This window comes from Chinchilla lanigera, unplaced genomic scaffold (genome assembly GCF_000276665.1).
Source record: "Chinchilla lanigera isolate Chin_1 unplaced genomic scaffold, ChiLan1.0 scaffold00016, whole genome shotgun sequence".
Lineage (NCBI taxonomy): Eukaryota > Metazoa > Chordata > Mammalia > Rodentia > Chinchillidae > Chinchilla > Chinchilla lanigera.
In genome coordinates this window covers 13,678,634-13,703,014 of record NW_004955417.1, presented here as the reverse complement: position 1 = coordinate 13,703,014, position 24,381 = coordinate 13,678,634, and the positions used below count along the sequence as shown (strand labels likewise).

At 48.9% G+C, this 24,381-nt stretch overlaps 1 protein-coding gene across 1 annotated transcript in view; it reads right to left on the bottom strand.

Annotated features, from left to right (window-relative positions):
* Nucleotides 1-24,381, bottom strand: part of Matn2 (matrilin 2) — a gene marked incomplete at its 5' end in the record, with an annotated part of 113,672 nt that overhangs the window by 57,036 nt on the left and 32,255 nt on the right. The window contains 1 exon segment of the mRNA XM_013512824.1: nucleotides 15,099-15,221. Within this exon segment, the coding sequence (XP_013368278.1) occupies nucleotides 15,099-15,221 (123 nt within the window).

Sequence of the window (24,381 nt, the reverse complement as noted above, 5' to 3'; positions counted from 1 at the left end):
TGAGTGCTGGGATTATAGGTGTGTGCCACCACACCCAGCAAAACATAGTCTTAAAGTTGAAATTATTTTTCACCTCTATGAAATACATTAAGTAAGTTTTAATTACTACCACTTTGTAATTTCCTATGTCAGTGAAAGGTGCTCAGAAGCTATTTGGACTTGTTTGTGTCCAGCTCTGCTCCTGTTCTCTGGATACTGAATATGCTCCATAATCAGTCTCAGTGACAGACAAGATGACTTGGCCTGCCTTTGACATAGTGCAGATGGGGACACTGCATGCAGGAGGGCCAGTTCAAGGACTTTCTACTCCACTGAAAACATGGTAAGTCTACAAACAGCCCCTCACTGCCAAGTTCCCAGCAACTTTTCTTCTCCACGCATCTAAAGGAAAATCTTTGAAAACTCTGTGCTCTGTTCATTCATCCCAGTAACGAAACAAGAGTAGGTAGAGGTAAGAAAGTGACCAGGGAGGAATGGATGTATGGCGACTCACGGTCTTGTTTTGGTCAAATATTTACAATATGTGCATTATATATGCACAAATATTTATTATACGTGCCAAGCCCTGGATATTAATTCACATGCAATGTAGGATCGCACTCTCAGGCCTGCACTGACCGCCAGCAAAGTAAGAATCTACCAGAGGACGAGGAGGCTAGAGTGCACCCCGGACTCAGTCTCTCCTTGGCAGACAGGACGAGGCTGTTTCCCAGCAGGGGGATGGCTTGAGTGCTAGGAAACAGCTGGCGGCACCAGGATCTTACTGTTACAAGTGTAGAAAAGCAGCACGGATTGAAGGGGTTGAGCATGGTAAAGAGCAATGTCTCTGGTTAGAAGCTTTCGCTACTAGAGGTGTGATAAAATCTTGGCTACCTAGAAAGCTTGATTGGCTCTGGACTCCAACCGTTATATTACATATCACCTCCTAGATTTCTGAGTTTCACAGTTTATTGTACTTTTAGGTAAATATAAGATATCAAACTGAACCAGGCGTGGTGGTGCACACCTGTAATCCCAGCACTCGGGAGGCTGAAGCAGAAGGATCACTGCAAGTTCGAGACCAGCCTGGGCTACAAAGTGAGCTCAAGGGCAGCCTGAACTGCAGAGCAAGACCCTGTCTCAAAAAAAAAGATATCAAACTGGTAAGCTAAAAGCTGATTTGGTTCAGCATCCCTATTATATCTATTATATCATTTTTTAAAATACGATCTACCTCATCACACTTAAAAATGTTTAGGTCTAAGATTCTACAAATAAAGATTCTGTAAAAATCCTAAAAGAAGGATTTTCATTCCCAAATCAGTAAGGTACATGAAAAAAAATTGTAGTCTCAAATTCCTTTGCTTCTTACTAGCCTTGTATCTTAGATTCCCATGTGGGAATTCCACCTGGGGTTTCAATGTTGGTTTCCAATGTATTTAGATGGAAGGAAACCAACTAGTGCAAAATTATAGGAAATAATCAAGGAATAACAAAACCCACCAATAGTTACAAGCCTCGGCCAGAGATACAAGAAGTATCTGATCCATAGGATATTCACTCATTTATGCATTAAACATGTCGAGTGCCTACTGCACCCGGGTGCTGGGAATGTGTCCCCAAACACACAAGAGGCTTCTGATGTCATGAAGCTTGATTTCTATTAGAAGTGGAGCCTAGCAGTCTTGGAAGGGGCATGCTGGCTGTAAGACCAGCTAATGCAGAAGCCCTGAGGTGCAATGTCCTGTGGCGGATCAAGCTAGTCCCATTTGAGGAACTGAAAGCCAATGTGGATACCAAAATCAACCTAAATAACAAACATCAGCTGGAGCATGATAAATCCCCAAGACAGATGCTGACAATCCCGTGGGAGTTCAGAATCAGGGCACCGACTGCCCCGAGCCAGAGTTTGGAAGCAGGTCTCAGGGAAGTGTTTGGACACACGGAGGAGCAGCAGGGTGTTCTGGCCATGAACAGCGTGCAGAACATGCCCAAGAGGGGGGTGGGGGACAGGCTGGTGCTGAGCTCCGCTGCGGAATTCCAGGGTAATTAGCAGAACCCGATGGGAAAGACCCTGATGCTGGATGGCTGAGGGCCACTCGCACACAGCGAGGAGTCTGAGCCGGGAAAATCCTGAAAAGGGAGACCAGTGTTTCCACCAGGGCCGTGCCGGGAAGGCTAAAGCTGGCAGTCTCTCAGCCCTGGGACCTCGAAAGACCTTTCGCACAGCTCAGTGGAGACCACGGCTCCCTCAGTCCCAGGCTAAGCAGCTTCGCTTTGCCTGCGGGGTGAAGGGAAAATTCCCCTCTTGCTTCCAGGACCTGGCGCTGTGTGGAGTTTTCAGCCTCACCCATCGGCTGCCAGAGCCCCTGCCCTCTTCCCTGATTGCCAGCTGCAGACATCATTACACAGCCAGCGTTCCCTGGGTCCAGCTTTCTAGGCTCGGCCCTGGTGGGCGGGCAGCACCCTTGCACAAAGCTCTGAAGGCAAGAAAGGGGCTGTGGCCCCAGCCCTGCTCTGGGGGATGCAGGGGCTTCCGGGCCTGGCTCTGCCCTTCTGCGGTCAGCGGGAGCCCTGCCTAACCTTGGTGACCAAGGCAGGAGAAACACAGGCGACTCTTCCTCTCTTGTAATCGTTTGCTTTCCTAATAATCAACACACTACAAAAGAACCCTGAGGAAAGTAGCATGAGTGGCACGTCCCTATAATTCCAGGACTGAGAGGCTGAGGCAGGAGGATCACAAGCTTGAGCCCAGCCTGGGAGGCTTAATGAGACTCGCTCTCAAAATGTTAAAATTGTCAGAAAGGCGAGGAATTTAGCTCAGTACAAAAGGCCCTGGGGCGGGGGGCGGGGGTTTAGTTTAGCAGCACAGCGCCTGCCTGGCAAGCGCAAGGTCGTGAGTTCGATTCCCGGTACCGGAAAAAAAAAAAAAAAAAAAAAGAAGCCCTGGGTTTAAGCCCCAGCAGCAAAAACAAAAATAAAACCAAGTACAGTGAACCAAGACCTTGAAGCAACTCCCCCGCCCCCCTGAAGATTCCCCCTAGAAGCAGGTAGAGCAAGAGGCAAGGAAAAGCGCCTTCCTTTCAGGACAGGCGGGACACCCGTGTACAGCCTGAGGAATAACGCCAAGGTCCCATGTGCAGAAGCAGCAGCACCCGGCCTCGGCTGTCCGGAGAAGCTGCGGGCTGCGGGAGACCATTTCAAAGTCCGGATGCTCAGGCGCTGCAGCCCTTTTAAACCAGACCAGCTGGTCTCCCCTCGGCGACCTAGACCCCCAGGCTGTTTCTTCTTCCAAACAAACCTCAGCAGGAGTGCAGCCCCCTCTCCCCGCAGCCGAGAGAACTGCAGGCGCACAGGGCGCAAGCGTACTGCGGGGAGCCGGCACTGCCGCTCGTGTTCCAGAGAACGGTCCGGACGGCGGCCTGGCCAGTTGGCTCCAGGCGGACAGCCCTTTCATACTGTATTTAGAATGTGGGGGATTTATGGCCACGAGTGACTTGTACCGACCCAAGGGAAACTATTGAGGGATTAATCTAATTAAACAAGGACAAAAGAATAAATACAGACTGGGCTCTGACAAAACAACGTTGCTATCTTCCTGGCAGTGGCCACTTCCATTTGAAACAAGTACAGATGTTTTTTTGGATGATTCCTTCTGCTCTTGAAAAACAGCACTTTTTTTCCTCATAGCCTGGAAGGATTTCACTGAAGAGTGATAAAACCGGCTGAGGGGATGGGGGAGATTTTGTCTTCAGTGCCTCTGGTCCCCCAGGGCAGCCTTCCACCTCCTCTTCCTGGTGACCCTACCATGGCCATGACTTCAGCGAAACACAACTTCTCCAAGTTCACTGGGACTAAGGCTCCGGGAGCATACGGACACGGCGCCGTCTGGAACTTGCACACGGTCCCTCGTATTGGAAGGACTTGGTCACAAGGGACCATCAGTCATACTCTTGGTGCTCCTTGAGGGGCCTCCACAATAGTGGTTTAGCAGACACGGTTGTTTAGCCTGGACAATCTTCTTCCGGGCCAGCCTGGAGCACTGCCTCCATGAATGAAAGTTCCTGGGCAGAAATGGGGTCACTGGTAAAGAGCCTGGAATAGCCTTTACTCTCCCTTTAGCAAAGATAAATATTTTGAGCAGCTAACTTTTGCACTGTGAGGTGGAAGATGGCCCGAGAAACTTGGAAGCTACAGGCTCTGTCCCTCTCCTGCACCTTTCAGATCCAGTCAGTTCCCGGGCCCTGTTGGCCTGCTTCTCTTCACCTCTCCTGCCAAGCTGGAGCCTTTATGTCTCTTGACCAGACCACAGTGGTAACCTCTATGACAGTGAAGCTGGACTGTCCACCTGACTGGCTTGAGAACTCTGGTGATCAGTAAAGCACCTTTCTGGGTGGGTCATAGAGGTGCGACCTTGGGGTCTATAGCTCATCCCTGGTCCCTTTGTCCCTGGTCCTCTTCATTCCTCTGATTCTTGGCCACAGTGAACTACAAAGTTTTGCTCCACCACACCTTTCTGCCATCACGTTTCTGCCTTGGAGCCGATGACCATGGACTGGACCCTCTGAAAATGTAAGCCAGTTAAAGCTCTCCTCCCTTAAGTTGCAAGTGCTGGGTATTTTGTATCACCAATAAGAATGCTGAATAATACAACCTCCAAGCTTGTCTTCAGGGTTCCCCTAAAGCCAGAATAAAACTTGTAATGACTTCAAAATACATCAAAACTTCTGATGTATCAGTTGGAGTGATGTATGATCCATCCCATCACCTCTCCAGTCTTATTTCATACCTCCTCTTGTTTTCCCTATCTACACTTTTTTTCCTGTTGTCCAAAATGAGTCATCTGCCCCAGGACCTTTGCGCATGCCATTTCTTCTATCCACAATATTCATGCCCCTGCCTTGCCTTCTTTTCACCTATATAATTCTTACATACCCTTTAGGATTCAGCTTAAGGAATACTTTCTCAGGGACGTTTGCCTGTCACAAAGGGTCAAGTCCTTCTTCATAGTTCTTTATGTAGTGCTTACCTCAATTATAATTTAATGTTAATTTCCAACTGATTACATCATGTCTATTCCCCCTGCCACATGAAGGCAGCCATGTCCTCATGACTGTTTGTCTTGCTTAGCACTCTAGCCCAACTATCCAGCATGCTGCCTGGCATGTGGTCAACTGAATATTTGTCTGTGATTGAGTTAATTAGTCTACTTGTTCATTCATGAATCTCTTCAAAGTGCTGGGAAAACAACAGTGAATAAAATAAGCCATAATCTCCGGTGTGTTGGAGCCAGCTCTCACCGATTCACATGAACAGATGAACAGATGACTCACCTCGCACCCACTCTGCATTCAACAAAGCCACGGTGGCAGCACGGGATGGCCATGGTGGGAGGGTTTACTCCACGGAAATGGGCAAACCCTGCAAGCAGAGCTTCTTTTTCTTCCTGGAGAGCTGGCTGTTGCACATTTACCAGCACACCACTGACAGGGACCAACCATAACTAAGGTAAATATGGAAAATCTACACTGTATCTTGTGATGAGGTAAGGGCAGTCAGGAGCATTGACAGAAAGGCTTCCATCCGAACCGGTGTGACCAAAAAGCGGCTTCTGAGTGTGCAAGGACCTGAGGAGGTGGTGGAGATGCAATGAGAGGGTCATCGTTGGAGAAGAGCAGAAAGAGCAGGGTGAGGCCGGTAAGGGAAAAGAACATCAGCTTTGGTGGGCTGAACTCTGTGACTTCAAGTAAGCAGTCTTCATGAGCTTCGGTTTCCATACAGAGATTAGAGATTAAGTGGAGAGAAGATCTTACTTTCAGGGTTAAGTGGAATAATGTAAGTGGGAAAACGTCTGAGGCACAGAAGGCACTGACCGCACGCTAGCCTGTTTTTCCTCTCCTAAATCCAGGGATGGGGTCAGGGAGGTGAAAGGTTCACAGGAGCATGAGAGACAAGTGAGCCTCAACTGAACTGTACCCCCATCATGATTCTAATAAAGATGGTTTCACTTCACTGGATACCTTTGAAAACTGCCAACATGAGGATTTTACCTATTAAAATTTTGTGGTGGTTGTTGTTGTCTGTGCCTCTGTGTAGTCTAGGCTGGCCTTGAACTTACTTTATAGCCCAGGCAGGCCTCCAGCTTGTGATCCTCCTGCCTCAGCCTCCTAAGTGGTAGGATTACAGGCAGTCTGGATTCAAAAAAAATTTTTTAAAGCATCTTTGACTAAATTTGTTTTGCTAAATTGACCCAATACAGCAAAATAGGCAATTCTGAAGCCTATAACAAAAGATCTGGCCAAATTCAAGCTACGCCTTGCCAGAGGGCCACACCGCCAAGAGTCAGCAGTATTCTTTCGCTTGCTTCTTCCTCTAGGTTCCTGGAGAATTTTATGAGGGATGGAAACTGTAGCAGCTCAGTCTTGCCAGGTGAAATTAATTAGTAAGGACTGGCTAGCTAAGAGCCCCAAATCTGTGCCGCCTTCCACCGCTGTATATCCCTGGAGGCTCACACACACCCTAGATTCACTGCCGTTCTTCATTAGTCATCTCCAGAACCTGGCTCTGGGTCTCAGTCCAGGGAACTCGGGAAGCCTTCATCTGGCTCCACTGGCGGAGGGGCGCCCCGGGCAGAGACTGCGGCTGCTCTGCTGACATCATTCGAGGCTGAATCAGAGTTTCTATGGACTGTTCAGAATTTTAGACAAGCCACGCTGCATGCTACGGACACCACTGCCAGTTTAATTTCTCCTCTGGAGTTAAAGCAAATGAACACCTTTAACAAGACACTCTCTTTTTTATAGCTCCTGCTGTTATCAAACCCAAGATGTAGAAGCCAGCAACTTGTTTATCACAGCAAGAGAGAAGGGAGATGTGTTACCAGGGCTGTGATTTCACTCCGGTGGGGGGTCTCTGCCCTCCCCCACCCAAAGCTCACTCAAGAGCTGGGGCTTCACAAACACACGCAAATCCCAGGCCAGCGTTCGAGTGACCATCCCCTTCCTTTCCCGGGTCTGAAGTCACTAATCCTATTTTGAGAGCTGCAGTTTGGATTTAGAGACTGACAGTAAATGTGAGTCATCCGCTCTGTGCTTCTGGGCTGCAAAGAACAGAAAGGAACCCAGTGTCGCAGAGAAAACAAACCTGTCCTCAGGCAAACGCCAGCTGGACCCGCTCCCTTCTCTCTGTGCTTCATTCTTTCTCAGGCAACTCTCCTCAATAACATGATTCAGTTTTTTCTGGAGATGGGAAGAGGAGGAATCAGAAGGGAATGCCCAAAACAAGGCCTTGAAACATAAGTAAATCTCACTGTGTGAGGCTGATTAAAATAATCGGTGTGGAGTGCTTTTCAGTTTCCAAGGCTGTCACATCCTTATGTTCCTGATACAAACCCCTTGTGAAGGGGCTCTCTGGGAGAGGTCTGGTTTAAGACATCTAAGTCCATGGTCTTCAAACCTGAGTGGACACAGCGTCCCCTGGGGCTGTGAAGATGCAGGGTCCTCGGCCCTGCCCCAGAGGTCCGGATTCAGTGGCTTTAGCCTACGCAAAGGAGGTGCTTTTCTGGTTTTTATTCTTTTTGAGACAGGGTTTTGCTAAATTACCCAGACTGGGCTGTACTGTAATTGTGATCCTCCTGCCTCAGCCTCCCAGAGTGCTGGGGTACAGGTGTGCACAACCACACCTGGCTGGGAATTTGCATTTTTTTGCAGGGGACAAATTCCCTGCAAAGGTGACACATTTTTGGAGCCACTGGTCTAAGTGCCCGTGAAAAATACCAAAGCAGAAGAGAAGCTGTATAAGGTTCAAGCTCACATTCCCATGGGTCTATTTTTTCATAACCGGCATTTCTCTCTACTCATATTTAGTCAGTTGTTCTCCCACAGGGCCCGGCTCACCCCAGATTCCTTTTCTTTTACAGTCAGGGCGCCCAGAGGCCGAGCAACCTGAGGTCAGGGTCGGGAGAAAGGAGCGGCTCGGCGAGCCGTCTGCGCATGCGCTCTGCAGCCGCGGGGGTCATTGCCTGACTTCTGCAGCCTCCGCAGCGAGGCAGCTGCTCTGTTTGCGTGCGTGAGGCTCATTCACTCTTCCACGCTCGCTCCACTCTCAGGGAGGGTGCTGCTCCGGCGCTGCTCCTGCGCGCAGACCCTGACCTCTGCTTTCCACACCCCTTTCCTCCCTCCAAGATTCCCTCCAAGGTCAGGGTCAGTGATCACCACCAACCACGTCCAGCCGAGGCTTTTCCGGGACCTCTGCTCTGCCTAGGCTGCACCCAGCCACATGTGTGGCCTCCTCGGACTCAACCCCAAATCCGCGTTTCCTCTTCCGCGCCCAGCCTCATCGTCTGTTCTCTTTTCCCTGGAGCTGCGAGTGTTGCTGTGGTCTCCAATTAATTCTGTGCATTTCTGCAGAAGCATACACTAAATTGAAGGAACTGCCTCAAAGTATAAACTGAAGCCGGGAGTGGTGGCGCACGCCTGTAATCCCGGTGCCCCAGAGGCCAAGGCAGGAGGACCACAACAAGTCTGAGGCCAGCCTGGGCTACACAGTGAGTTCAAGGCCTGCCTAAACTACATAGAGACCCTGTCTCAAGGGGAGGGGTGTGTGCAGCTTTCAAGTCCTATTCTCCGCGTGTAGATCACAGGGGAAGCCAAAATCTGTTTCTTAGGTCTCAAATGTTGGGAAATGTCCCAACAGTGTCCCTGGCCCATGGAGGAGTGTTCACAAGAATGAAGAAATGAATGCTAACATCTTTGGCGCACTCTGGCTCCTAATCTAGGGCATAGGTGTCGCCAGCCCCAGTGCAGTAAACTGGCTGGCACGACATCTGTGTCCAGCTCCCTGCCACAAAAAGACACTGCTGGGAACCCAGCCTGAGGATTCATCGGCGCCATCATCTGACCCAGCTCCCATTCTTCCCCACTGGTGCCTTAAGCTATTCCAGCGGGGTAGCCCGCTGAGCACCAAGGCGCCGCCTGCCATCCTTTTTCTTGCAGTGTTGTCTGAGCACCGTTTGCTCTGATTTATACATGCCAGCTTTACTAAGATGTAATCGGCATCCAATCAGCGCACACATGTAAGGTGTGCAGTGTATAAACTGGATGTATCAACAGAACATCACCACAATCAAAGTAAAGAGCACAGCCATCACCCCAAGGTCCCCGTGCCAGTCTGTAATCAGTCACTCCTCTGCCCTCGCTTCAGCTGCAGACAGTCACAAATCTGCTTGCTGGCATTAGGGCCTAGGTGCCATTTTTCTAAAATTTTACCTCAGGAGAATTACAAGCAGGTATTCTCTCTCTGTTTTGTTTTGTTTTTTTCATTCAGCAATCCCTCTGAGTTGTGTTCAGGCTGCTGCACAGCGTGATATTCATCTGCCTGCTGATGAAGAGCCACTGAGGGTTTTGCTGTTGTTGTTGTTGTTGTTGTGATACTAGGAATCGAACACACGACCTTGAGCTTATTAGGCAGGTGCTGTGCCACTGAGCTATATCCCTGACCCCCACTGAGTTGTTCATTTCTTTAAAATCCATAATACAGTTGTCTTGGTTACTTTTTTCTCACTGCTGGGACAAAATACCTGACGCCCAAAATTGAGGAAGGAAAGGTTTATTTCGCTTACAGTTCGTGGAAGTATCAGTCCGTACTTGGCAGATTATAAGGCAGAGTGGCACATGGCAAAGAGCTAGCTCAGGGCGGCAGAACACAGCTAAGCCGCAAGCACACACCAGGGCGGAATCAGGGAGGAATGCCCCAAGCACTCTTTTCCTCTCCCTTACATATGCAAACTATCCACTCCCGGGCGGGTGCAGCTCTCACACCCATATTCAAACTCTAATAGCCTGCCCCTCAAGCCTGGCCGCTTGAGGCTTTGGGGGGACACACAGATTTAAACCATAACAACAGTGTATCCTCCATTTACTTAGGTCGTCTTTATTTCAAAAATCTTTTTATTCTTTAGTGTATAGATCATACATATCTTTTAAAATTCATCCCTACTTTACATATTTTATGCCATTATAAATGGTATTTTTAAAAATACCAATATTTTCATTAACAGTATACAGAAATACAATAAAATAATTTTGTATATTGACTTTTTATCTTACAACCTTGCTAAATTTATCAGTTTTTTAAAAGATTCCTTTAGCTTTCTTACATAGGCAATCACATAATCTAATAGACAATTTCCTTCCCTTTCATGGATTTTTCCAAAACCCGTGTGACCTCTAAATCCTTTCATTATCATTCACCTTTCAGTATGTTAACTGTAGATTTTTCTATAGATGCTGTTTATTGGGTTGAGGCATTTCCTTTTTACTCCTACTTTGCTGACAGTTTTATCATGAATGAGTTAGAGATTACTACCTTTTTTTGCATCTAGTGAGATGATATCTTTTTTTTCTTTTAGCTTGTCAGTATGGTGAATTACACTGATTTTTGAATATTAAGCCAACTTTGAATTCATGAGATAAATCATTTTTGGTCTTGATGTATTATTCTTTTTACAAACAATATTATTGGATTCTATTTTCTAAGTAGAATTTTTGTTAAGAATTTTTGAGTGTAAATTCATGAAGGTTGTTGGTTACAGTTTTCCTTCCTATCTCTAATAATGCAACCATTTTTCTGGATCATGATCCTTGTGTAAATTAACATAAAAGCTATTAAATCACTTCTGTAGCTTGGAAAAACACTGCCAGGAACATTTCCAAAGCACATGGGCAATAAAATATACTTAGTATGGTTACTGAGGCAGAACAAAGAGAGAGACTGAGAAGGAAATCTGTATAGGTTTACATTTCTGCCAAATGAAGTTTTATAAATGTTGCACTTACACAGCTCCCAGATAAATTCAATGTTCCAAAAGGCAGGGGAAGTTCCTTACTCACAAGGTGTATAAAGAAAAAGGAGGCATGTGAGGAAGGGGCACATTTCAGCGGGATACAGTAGTAATTCCTGTAACCCCTACACTTGAGCCCAGCCTGGGCAGCTTAGTAAGACCCTATCTCAAAAACTAAAAAAGAAAGAATGGAGATGCAGCTCAGTGCTGAAGCCCTGGGTTACTTCCTCAGTACTAAAAAGAAAAAAGAAGAGCTCATGTCATGAAATTTTCTCGTCCCCACCTTTTCTTAAGTAAGAAAAAGGAAGGACAGAAACTTCTGTTGTCCTAGCAGTACACTAGTCCCTTTGCATAGATGGTACTGGATAGGGAAGATTTTCTGAAAGGCAGAAAGAATCCACAATGTTGACTCCCAGTACTGTAATTCCAAATTGCCTATATGAGCAGACTCTAAGGAAAGAGTCTTTTTTCTTTTTTTTTTTTTTGAGACAGGGTCTCGCTGTGTAGGCCAGTCTTAAGCTCTCTTTATAGCCCACGCTGGCCTCAAACATGCAACGATCCTCCTGCCTCAGCCTCCCTAGTGCTCAGATTACAGGCGTGCAACACCATGCCTGGCTGGAAGGTAAGATTCTTTAATGCTCTTCATCTAAAGCACTGATCTTGCCAAGTAAGACTCTTTAGGGCACTTCCTTTAAACAGAAGGGCACACAAAACAGAGTTACCTGGACAGGGAAGAGACCCGAAACCAGGGCATCTAAAGATGGGTTTGTACTTTTCCTGAAAAGAAGAAGATTAATGAGGACGAGTGGAGTGGGTGGAATAGCATTTTTAATAACTGAAAGACTTCTCTTTATATTTGGACTAGTAAGCAACTCTGGCGACATACAGCTTCACATGGGAGAAATAGGGTCAAAGGTGGAAATTACAGAGTGCAAGATGTTAGCTCACCCAGGCCATCCAGGATGGATGGATATAGGATGGCTACAGGATCCAGGTCCTTTGCAGTGACCTTGTTCTTAGAGCCACTGCCCCTCCGGAGCATGGGCAGGGGCGGAATTCTGGGCCCTGTAGGAGAAGGAGTTAGATGCTGGAGAGAGAAGGTCCATCCCCACTCAGAGAATCTGTGAATGGGCTGTTCTGCCTCCCCTCTCCACACAGGCACAGCTGAATACAGCGTGGTGGGGACGCACGCGGTACACACGTGTAGCGTGTATGTGTCTGAAGGAAGCTGCCCAAGGGGCTTCCTTCTCACTCTCACTTTGTGCAAGGACAGCTGCTGGCAGGGGACTCGGGGAACCAACAACCAGTTGCATGCGAGTCCTGGTGAATTCATTCTGGTCTCCTCAGGACCTACGCGCTGTGGGCCTGTCTGTCCTAGGCTGGGAGAAGGTCCCCTGGCTGCAGGCCTGCCCGGCTGCCATCTGGGGGCCTTCAAGGATCATGGGATGGAATGGAGCAGTGACTAAGAGGATTTGGATGCTGGTTTGGTCACATTGCTAGCCACGTGAGCTTGACTAAATTTCTGTTCCTTCTTTTCCCTTTGTGTACAACAGCAGTGATAAAAGCTACCTTAAGGACTCGTTCTGAGAATGAAAGGAGACAACAGATGTGAAACACCCAGGGAGCTCCTGGTGCACAGTAAACCCAGAAGTGGCCATGGTTAGCTCTGCCCACGCGTCCTGCGCAAAGCGGGATGTGGCTGCAGGCGCTGGTGGCTCTGATGACCTGGGGGTGAGTGACGTTTATCTCATTCACCCCCAGGCAAGAGCAGAAGCTGCAAAACATAGCAGCCCTGCTGCCTTCTTCCCTGTTGGATTTCCGGGCTGCACGTGCTGCCTGGTATAGCGTCTCTTCTCACCCGCAGGCAGTAAACACAAAGTGAATGAAACAATCAGTGCACACAGAAGGAATGAGGGTTGCCTCCCATCAGGGTGACCATGCAGCTACACCTAGGACAGGAAAAGAGACACAGAAATAGACACACCTCATTGCTCTCCAGGCCCCTGTGAGGGCCGCTGGTGGCATTAGGGATAGTCAAGGGTGGCCCAGCTTTAACTGTCCACTAGACCAGCACAGGGGCTGACAAGGCCCTTGAGGTAAGAAGTATCTGTCACTGCCGTTCCCGATGTATGGGTGAGGAAACTGAGTCAAGGAGTTCAAGTGACCAGCTCCCAGTGAGGCGGCCGCATCTGGTGATAATGTCAGGTGCCTTCTAACTTCAGGAAGGCAGAAGAGTGATTGACACGATCTTTCCCTGATGGAGAAGCAACTGCGCATCTATTACGCTATGTCTGCTGCTGAAGAGAAAGCCAGCTTAGCTGCTGCAGGCTCGCTGGTAGGCTGGCTGGATGGGACACCATGTCCCAGCTCCTTCCCTTTTCCCCAGGCTAGGTCCTCCCCACTGGCCCCCTCACTGCCTGGGACTATTGACTTCAGCATGTAGCCACAGGGGGTCAGAAGCTCTTTGAAAAGCCACACCAGTTGGCTTAAATCTGAGGTGCGCCTAGGAGTGGCGTTGCGGCTGGTTCTTAGTCCTGGACTCCGGTCCCTCTTCCACCTGGGCCTGCCTGCTCTCCCCAAATCCTGGGTCTACAGCCCAGGCTTCAACATCTGCATCCAGGGACACCAGGGCCTGCGTGGGGTGGGGCGGGGCTGCTGCTGAGTTCAGAGGGACAGCTTTTTGTGGTTTCAGCTGGTGTGAGAATTCCTCTGGCTGGGCTAAGCCAGCCCGTAGAAAATGCACCCTGGCAGCTGCCCAGCTCCCAGCCAAGCTCTGGAGATGAGACAAGGAAAGGAATTCCTTGTGCTGCTAAGGATGGAAAGGGGGTGGGACAGGCCAGATGGTGGGAGGCTGGGTGTCCCCGAAGAGGACGAGAGGACGCTAAGGAACTCAGGTTGTCTGCGGATCAGTAAGGTGAGGCAAGATGGTCTTTCCCAGGCCTCTGGGTTCTTCAGAAAGTTCTATAGAATCCAGGAGCATTTGTTGGGAGTGATTTTTGTGGTGGGTCCTGAGGAAGCGTCAGAAGTCAGAACTTCCAGTGGGAGATGAGGGTGATTCTGGCTGCACTCAACCTGGGTCGTGTGGTCTGAGAGGGACCCCACAGCACCGAGTCCCCAGGCCCTCAGAGTCCGGAGGGCTCCACAGCACTGGAAGGAGGCAAGCAGAAGTTCCCTAATCTTGGGGAGCGAGAGGGCCTCCAGCCAACCACTCAACCCTGAAACTGGAAAGTGAGAAGAAAAATGGGTAGTGTGGCTTAGCTCTATAAATACGACATTAATTATAGCCATTTGTACAAACCACTTCCCATGAATGCTTAATTGCTTGCCATGCGGTATAATAACCATTATGTACTGTGCGAACTACACGCCAGATGAGCCGAGTTCTGTATGCTCTGTGCAGGCCTGGCTTCCTGAGGCCTTGCTTGGTGGCCTGGCAGTCTGCCCACAGGGACAGCGGCTATACTCACAACTTAAAAAGAAGTAAGGGTACCGACTCAAGGAGCGGGTGATTCAGTCCATCAAGGCGGGGAATACCCTTGACATTTGCTAGCTCAAATATCAGTACAGTAGCTACTCCTTGGGGCCTGGCCAAAAAGGAGAATGTGAATGCTAACTCTTTGTATCTATTTGCCCCTTTTTTTTCTTTAATTTAGGAGGCCAATAAAGCATCTTCACCAAAGCAAACAGAGTCCTACACACCGCTAAAACAGACCTTGAAAATCCATTCTGAGCTAAGGTTAGTAACTCTTCCCAAGCCCACGCTTTAGCAAGGAGAATAAAATACGAGGCTGGGCGTGGTGGCGCACGCCTGTAATCCTGCACTCGGGAGGCTGAGGCAGGAGGATTGCTGCAAGTTCGAGACCAGCCTGGGCTACAAAGTGAGCTCAAGTCCAGCCTGAACTGCATAGCAAGACCCTGTCTCAAAAAGACCAAAAAATAAAAAATAAAGAGAATAAAATAAGAAAGCAGTGTCTCTCGGTGTCGTTAATGAAGACAGCAGATGAAAAGGCTCTTCAGCGGCTCTCCCTGAAGAGACGGAGAGGGAAAAGGTCCAGCTCACATGCAAAGGGGCTGTCTCCACCAATCTGCCACACTCTGCAATGCCTCACCACGTGCCAGCTCTGGCCTAGGCCCAGTGATGGCCGAGTGGGGGCGGGGTCACACAAACCTTGTTTCTGGCTTCAGGGAGGTGGTGAGTGGGTTGGGTGAAGGACTACAGGGAGCAAGGTAAGCCCAGGGAACAAGAGGAGTGTGCAGTGCGTTAGCAAAGCAAACTTACTCCTGCAGGTCTCCTGGTCCGCGTTGAGAATGTAGCCTTGTTTGCACCTACACACGTACGAGCCGGGCGTGTTGATGCAGAAGTGGGCGCACTTGTGCTCCAGGACGCTGCACATGTGGACAGCTGAAAGGGAAGACACAGGAAGTTAAGGGGGCTGTGATGCCTTCGTGAACCTCACTCCTCCCAGCAGTTATTCAGATCCTACACTGTAAACAAGCTGCAGTCCCTACCCTCAAGGGGGTTTCCGATCCACTGCAGACAAGAGAGGGCCAGATAAATGGCATCAGCAATATATAAAGAGCCATGCAGTGTAGAGGCAAAGGAAATGGTGTTGCCGGGCATAGAGAGGGGCACACGTACCTGTAATCCCAGCACTAAGGAGGCTGAAGCAGGAGGATTCGTGCAAGCCTGGGCTACATAGTGAATTCAAGGCCAGCCTGAACTACATACATACGGGAGTGAGACCCCGTCTCAAAAGGTGGGGAAATTGTTATGCTGAATTACTCTCTATAAAGTTGCTGATAGCTGATTGTTTTTAACCTATAAAAACAAAAATTTCCAATTCAATTTAATAACAACACTCAGAGGCAGGAAGATCAGAGGTGCTCTGGTTAATAAGTAGATTTTCTGTAGGCAGCAGTGGGGTGGGAGGAAGCGCTACCAATTAAATAAGAATGTGTTAAAGAACCAACAGTTTCCCAGGATTGTTTGTTAAATTCTAAGAACAGTGGAATTTTTTTAAGCATGTAAAAGTATGCAAAGATATTTTTGGAGTAACAGTGCATTCATATGCTTCACATTGCCATAATTTTTATGATTCAGTTTAAAATATTTCTGCGTTTTGTTTCTGCAGGACAGTACTTCAGCTTTCAGATGCACAGATTTTTGCGTTATCAGGAGCCCATCAGGGTCTCTTTTGTTTTCACAGCTTAATTTATGATTTCCCTCAACATAATGCAAGTCGAACATATTTAAAATTAACAAGCATCACTGCACACAGAACAAGTTGTGCAAAAGTTCTCACAAACAGAAAAGACGCCTTTATGCAAAAAATAATTTTATGAAGCTAAAGTAAAGGGAGCATTCAAAAGCTAAGAACAATCCCATTTATCGAGCACTTAGAAAAATTTGGCTATTGATGAAATTTATCTTACGTATACATCACTATATGCTGGGCAATACATGAGGTAACAGAGTAAAACTGTTTCGTACAATTTAGAATTTATTGTTCTGAGTGTATGGCTATGTTTCAGTCCCTATTAGTATACAATAACATTAGGAAAGTTTGCTGATTAACTCCAATCGTCATTTTTACTACGGAGTAAGAGACACATCTTTTTTTGTAACCCTGAGCAATTTTTAAAACTCTTTATATAAAATGGGAATACAAATAGGACCAACCTCATGAAGGCCTTGTAAGGGTTAAAGTATCCAAGACTGTAAAGTAGTTACAGCCGTGTCCAGTCCCTGGAGGAGGCTGGGTACCTCTTAACCATTTTATAGCAAAGGAAAAGTATCATGGTGTTTTACTTGAAGTGTTTAGGATTAACTCCAAATGAGTAGATTTTCTGTAGGCAGTGGAGCCGATCCTTGTTGTTCAAAGTCCGTATCTGCAAATCTGCCTACTCACTTAAATTTCTTTGTAACCCCAGATCAGTACTGATGGCACAGTCACAGCTCTGCGTGAACATGCTCAGAGGGGTGGAAAATTTGTCACCTGGTATTCATGTCCTCAGCTGAAGTCAAACACTGTTTTCTTAATTTAACGCTCACATTCCATACTATAAACAAATGTCTTTTCCATGGTCTATTTAGTGTCGTGTTTTTTTGCATTTTTGTCCTTTTTTATGGGTGATTTTGCTATTTGAAATGGTGAAGTGCTGTCTAGGGTTCCTAGGTGCAAAAAGGTCTTTTGGGGAAAATATGTGTTAAAATAAGCTTCCTTCTGGCACAAGTTCTATCTTTGCTAGCCATGAGTTCCATATTAATGTATATAATGAATATTACTTGATTAATATTAATGGATATAATAATACATATTGAATAAATTGCCTTTAAATTGAAACACATGTAAAACAAGGTGGGGGCCAGGGTTATAGCTCAGTGGCACAGTGCCCGGCAGACGGAAGGTCCTGAGTTCCATTCCCGGCACCAAAAAAAAAAAGCAAGCCGACAGATTGACCCATTGACCAAAACGTTACAGGAGTGGAGGCTCACAGGAACCTAAGCCGGCTTTCACGAAGGATCAGAGGTTCGGGACTCCTTAATTCAGTGTTCACAACGACGCTATGGAACAAAATCAACTCAAACAGGGGCTGGGGATTTAGCTCAGCGGCAAAAGCGCCTGCCTGGCAAGCGGAAGGTCGTGAGTTCGGTTCCCGGTACTGAAAAAAAACAAAAAAAAAAAAAAAAAAAAAATCAACTCGAACAGTAAAAACCAGCTGTGTCATAGACTGGTCCAGCACTATGAGATCTAGTCCACCTCTCTTGATTCTTTATCCATGGGTCATGTGGCCACTCCTCCTTTTATGCAGCCCTCTCCCCGGTGGTCAGCAGTCGCGCAGCTTCAGGGCTTCACTTGCGCAGGGCTGAGACAGCGTTCCCAGGCGCGGCTCCCAGAGCGCATGCGCACCACTTCTCCAGGCCGGGCGCCTGGCTTGAATAGCTGCGGCCTCGGCGCCTCCCAACAAGGCTCACCCAGCCAGGCATGAGAGGCGCATTCCTAGCCCCTCCAAATTACCACCCTTTCAGCTTTTCAGAGGGGGGCGCCTTGCGTTAGGATTTATATCTGGATGTCTCCCCAAAGCCTCCCGAGCTCCAACGTGGAGCTTTCAAAAGGTGGCTGGATCACGGGGATCTAATAGCCCGCTTGCTATTAGAAGGCAGGGTCGGGGGAGGAGGACGGTCACTGGCCTGGAGGGATGGCATCTGCCTCCCGGCTCCCCCCGGGGCCCCTCTCTGCTTCCCGCCATGTGGCGAGCAGCTGGCCTCGCAAGGCCCCTCCGCCAGGCCCCTCTGCCGGCCCCTGCCTTGGAGCCAGTGGAACTTGGACTGAGACCTCTAAACTGCGAGCCAAAATAAGCGTGTCCTCCCTCCATTTCCAGGTGGGAGGAGCTAGGGCACCCTGCGACCTGGAAGGCTGTCTTGTCTCCCTGGACTGCAGGAGTGCAGTCAGCCCCAGGACCTCAGCAAGGGCACCGTCTCCCTGGGTGAGGGCAGCAGTGTGCGGCCAGCCCCACAGCCATGTTGCGCAGGCCGCCCAGGATGAGCCTGGTGTCTGCCGCCTTAGGGGACCCTGACTGGGCAGGGAAGACAGGAGCCGCGAGGCTGAGAGCCGAAGCGCAGTGGCCGGCGGGCAGCATAGTGGGGAGGCGGCGACTTCTACAGACGCAGCGCCTGGAAGCCCAGCTGTAGGAGCCGCTTCCTTTCCCTCAAGTCCACTTTCCTGACCTGGCAGATGGAGATCGAGGAGCTGTTGCACAGGTTTGGGAGTGGCAGCTTATGGCTCCGGTTTATTTTGGCCAGGTTCCATTTAAAAAGAAACTAGAGGGGCTGGGGATTTAGCTCAGCCGCACAGCGCCTGTCTGGCAAGCGCAAGGTCGTGAGTTCAATTCTTGGTACCAGAAAAAAAAAAAAAAAAAGAAACTGGACTCAGGAGGTTGTGACTCGGTTCCATGAAGAGCACTGGATTAGGAGCCAGCAGCCTGTACCCCAGTCCCCTGCTATTTGGTCAGCATAGCTCCCCATTTTCTAAAAACAATGCTTCTTTCTCATCACAATGCCTGGCAACTGTGGGAACTGCCAGCCAAGCCTGGTGGTGCACACCTGTAATCCCAGCACTCGGGAGGCTGAGGCAGGAGGATCACCAAGAGTTTGAGGCCACATAGTGAGTTCAGGGCCAGGCTGAACTGTAGTGAGACCCTGTCTCAAAAAAATAAAAACAAAAAAGTTTGTGGGAACTCCCTGGTGGTCTGAGGTGGCCCCAGTCCTGGCCCCTATTGACTGGTACAGTGTTTGACAATCAGAGTCTTTCGTTGGTGTTGAGGAACTAGCACTTAGCCAAATCTGGGGGGTGGGGGCCTCAAACTGAGGGCAGATAAACCTGGGGGCCACCCTAGGCCAGGAATCCTGCCCCATGGACCAGAAAAGAAGGGAAGCAATGAAAGCAAGCCACGTTCGTGTTTCTATAAGTGATGTAATACGGTCCCCTCCTTTTCAAAGTTAGTTCAAGTTGAATTCATTCTTTCAACCAAATGAATCCCACACGTTTTCACTAAACAGCGTAAGATTCTTCCCTGTGGCGATGAGTGCTGAGTGACTTCGAGAGCATCTGGGCCTCCTGCCTTGCTCCTCCCAGGGCCGGGCCTCTGAGAGTGACCAAAGGGGACACCACATCCTGCCTGCTCCACCAGCCTGCTGGGCTTGGCCCCGGAGCCCCATTTCTCAGAAGGTGTTCTGGGTTTCAACTCAGTCAAGGCTCTGCGTTCCGAGGGAGGAATAACTGGTCAGCAGTCTAAGTCATTAATACGATTAGATTTTTTTCAATTAGGAAATAGAAGAATAAATGTTTTTTTAAACAAAGGCATGAATGACTCAGAATGTTCAGCAAGGTGGGGTTGTCTGGGATCTTAAGGGAACAATTTCGGGGAATATGAAGCCATGTCTGTGCGGCCAGTCTGGTCCCCCCCACCCCCCGCTTCCCTACAGGGCCTCAAAGGGGAGCATGAGTGTAGACTTTGCCCAGTGGATCAGGGTGTATCTTCAGAACACTATGAGGGGCTTAGATCTTGCCCAGCCTGGGAGGGGCAGGGCTGTTAGCGTAGGAACAGCCTGGCTCCAGTTCCAAAATGCTAGACGAGGCTGATAAAGCTGGCACCAAGCGCTTAATTAAGCACAGCCCGGCCAGGTTGCGATGAGTCACCAGACTGCAAGGACAGGCAGGCAGTTGTCAGCCCTGAGAGACAGTTCTCTCTCACCGGGCAGCAAAACGGGCCACACTCGGGCTGTGGGGCCACCAGTCATCTCGTAGACAGGACCTCAATTCACAGGACACCTGGCCCGCAGGTCTCTCTGGTGGTCTGTGAGGTGGCCTGAGAATGCGACCTGAGGATTCTCTCCTGCTGTGGCTGCTGCAGGAGGTCGCCACCCACCGGCACAAAGCTGCCACTGTGCCCAGGCTCAAGGCTGTACGGCCAGCAAAAGCCGTGGCCGGGACCCTCACCCAGAGCAGCCTGGCTGCCCAGCAGGTCAATCGCTCAGTGCACATGAGGGCTCTGCTGCCGTCGCCCCGACACCGCCGGCCTCCTGCGGGCTGGGGATCAGCCTTGCTTCTGGTTCTGCGGCCTCTGCCATGTGCTCCTGTCCTCACTGTCTGTGCAGCCACCACCCCCCGGTGCTTTTCGAGCTGTGACTCAGGACCCCTTGATGGTCATGAAATCAACTGAGATAACCAGGACTAGCTTTCCCATTTAAAAAAATAAAGTAGAAACAAAACTGAAAATATCGTTCTTGGTCTGGATGACTCCAGCTGCGCATGCTGCACACCCCTCCTACTCTGCCTTCGAGTCTGGGTAGCCCAGAGTGCTCACACGCAGCTTCTGGCGTTTGGGGGACTCGTCATAACGTGGCCAGGCTGCTCTTCGTTAAGCACTCTGTCATGGTTTGTGTCTGGGTGTCCCCCCAAAGCCTCATGCGGTCGTGGGGCAGGCTTTTAGAGTTTGATTAATTATGGGTGTGAGAGCTACACCCGCCCTGGGGTGGATAGTTTGCATATGTAAGGGAGAGGAAGAGGCTGCTTGCAGCCATTCCTCCCTTTTAGTGCTTGTTGATTCTGCTGTGTTCTGCCGCCATGAGCTGTAGCCCTCTGCCATGTGCCACTCTGCCTTGTAACCTGCCAAGTATGGACTGAAACCTCCACAAACTGTAAGCGAAATAAACCTTTCCTTCCTTAACTTTGGGTGTCAAGTATTTTGTCCCAGCAACAAGAGAAAAGTAACCAAGACACACTTGGTGCCTGCTTTATCAGTCTCCTCTGGCCTTCTGGAGCAGGAGGTGGGTGCCTGTTTCAACCCCACCCTTAGAGCTGTGTGATCTTGGACAAATTGTTTAACATCTCTGAGTCTAGAAGTCCTCTTTCCTCTGTAAAGTGGGAATGTTAAGTGCACGTGCCTTGCAGGTTAGTTGTATGAATAAGATGAGTTAACACATGTAATGTGATCAAAATATACAGTGAATGCTAAAATTTTAAAAATGTATTACAGTGAAAAGCACACTGCCATTTATCCCCTCAGAGTTTTCCCCCTTGCTTCAAACATATTTTTTTTTTAATCCCATGGTTTATCCCTGGCATAAACATATTCATCCCATGATTCCTGTCCCTTTCTGAAACAGTTCTGGACATCCTCTTTCGTGAATGTCTTTACTTATTCTAACTGGAGTCTGCTGACATCCCATTGTATTTGATTTCCCACTTCCCTGATGACTAATGATACTGGCCATTTTTTCCATATACTTGTTGGTTATTCATGTAGATTATTTTAAGAAATTGTGTTTTTATCTGAAGAGCACAGAAAAACATCGGGGATTTTAAGTTAGGAAGGCCACACGCTGCTGACAAGTGCCACCGAAAGGCAGGCTCATAAAAACAGTACCACGTGTCCTCCCCCACCTTATTCACTGGGTCTATCAACCTGTGACTTCCGGCTCTTCCCCAATGTCAAAATGGCCATGGAAGGGAAAGGTTTTGAATTGATTCAAGACATCCAGGCAGCCATGACAATGTAACTAAAGACACGAAAAGAACTTCTGAAGGAAAACCAAAGTATAAATGTCTCTGAAGGGCTGGGGATTTAGCTCAGCGGCAAAAAGCGCCTGCCTGGCAAGCGCAAGGTCGTGAGTTCGGTTCCCAGTACCGGAGAAAAACCAAAAAAAAAAAAAAAAAAATGTCTCTGAAGCGGAGGTGGGGGGGTATCCTGAGGAGGATTAATGCCAGTGTGTGCCTTCTATTGTTATGATTTTTTGTTTTTTTTTTTTTTTTTTTTTTTGGAGACAGGGTCTCATTATGTAGTTCAGGCTGCCGTTGAGCTCACTACGTAGCCCAGGGAGGCCTGGAACTCACAGCAATCCCCCTGCCTCAGCCTCCCAAATGCTGGGATTATAGATGTACATCACCATCCCTGGCTGTAACGATTTTTCAAAAATTTAAACACTCACCACATTTTCATTACACCTCATATGCCAATAGCTTTCTTAAAAGCACAAGTATGTTAGTGGCTAATATCATCACTTGCCCTTTGAGGCTCCAGAAGTCCCTAGGACACCCACTCCTTCTGTGGCCTAAGTGCCCCCCCATCTCCAGTGCCTCTGCTGTGTATACGTTGTGCTTTTCACATCAGGTACCCCACTGTTCCAGAAGGAGGCATCTGGCCAGCGATCTGTAACCCCTCCAGCCTAAGAGCTTAGGTTCTGATCTCCAGCTCTGCTACCTGAGGTTGATTACCCTTTCTAGGCCTCAGTTTCTATATCTGTAAAAAGGGAATAATAATAGCATCTCCCCAATAGAGCTGTGTTAAGTATTAAAGAGAATAATGTACAGGAAGTACCTAGCACAGGACAAGCTTAGCTGTTACCAGCAGGACGTAGCTCAATGCTTCAGGAACAAACAAGACTTCTAAAACCTCACACTGTCTTCTGCATCTTGGAAGATGGTCCTCACTGATGTCTGATCACTGAAGTACAGATCAAAACTGAGGCCAGTAGCCAAGCAAGGTGGTGCACACCTTTAATCCCAGCACTCTGGGAGGCTGAGACAGGAGGGTTGCAAGTTGAAGCCCAGCCTGGACATTTAAATTTATCAATTTAATGAGACTCTGTCTCAATATAAAAATAAATAAATAAATAAAAGGGTTAGGGATGTAGCTCAGTGCAGAGGGCCTGGGTTCAAACCCCAGTGCATAAAAAACAAAACACCTGAAGCCAGCTGCCTTGCGTGCTGACCCTCTGTGGATTGTTATGATATACACACGGCCCACACTGAGTACGGCGCTCTGGCTCCTAACGCCTGTATACACATCTACTCTCTGCATGTGAAAGCCCAAACTTCCAGACAGGCGAACGGGGCTCCGGCCACACAGAGCACTGGGCCAGCATCAAGCAGCCGGAGCCTTCTCACATTACCTAGGCATCGTAGTTTACTGTGCCGGGTGAATGCCAAGCCCAGAGCAGGTTCACCCACCCGCGAGGCTGGACTGAGGGGGCTGCCATGAGAGAATGTCACCTCTGGAGAGGAACTTTTTTTTTATTATTTTTCTCTGGTACCGAGAACCGAACTCACGACCTTGCGCTTGCCCGGCAGGCGCTTTGCCGCTGAGCTAAATCCCCAGCCCCTGGAGAGGAACTTCTAGTTCCTGACATGCCGAGGAGTGGCAAGAGCAGGAGACTTGGGGCGGGACCCTCCCTCCCTGGGCCGGCTCACTAACAAGCCTGCTAACCTGAGCCAAAGGAGTGGGGTGGAGCCTCTGCGCCCCGCCCCCAGTTTCCCTGAGGATCAAATGTGAAGGCGGCACAAGGGAAAGTGCTTAAGGAATGTGAGCTACTGTGGCCTTTACCAGGGCTGCTTAAGAGGCTCTGGGCCTCTTCAACCCTTCGGGAAGGCTGAGGAGGTTGCTCAGCAGAGCGGGGTGGGCTGGGAGCGGGATCTGCTTCTCCACTACACGAATAAACAGGATGGGACGGACGCTTTCTTGGAGATACCAGACTGCAACAAAGACCGAGGGGGAGAAGTCCTAACTGCCTTTCAATGGTGCTAGGTGCACACAGCCAGCTTCCCCCCAGCCGGGCCCACAGGCAGCAACCGTGCGATCACATTGCAGGGCCCCTGCCTCACCGCCCTGCCTTCCACTGCTGATGTGCTCCGAAAGGAAGCCCCAGCCAGGCGTGGTGACGCAAGCCTGCAATCCCAGCCCTCAGGAGGCTGAGGCGAGAGGATCGCCTCACATTCAAGGCCAGCCTGGGCTACCTAGTGAGGCCCTGCCTCAAACACACACACACACAGCTCTCTGCTAAACGTTCCAGTGCCCAACTTGTCAAGTGTCAGGGAACCAATTTCTCTTTTTTAATATTTCCAGGAAAGGCGGAACATAAATTCTGCAGAAGTCATTTAAAGTCATAAACCTTAAAAATGTTTGCAGCATGTTCCTCTGATCAAAGTTTTCCAGCTGACTCGGGCCATGCCACACCGCAATAATGCAGCCTTTCCATGGCGCCAGGGAAATGGCACTTTTGA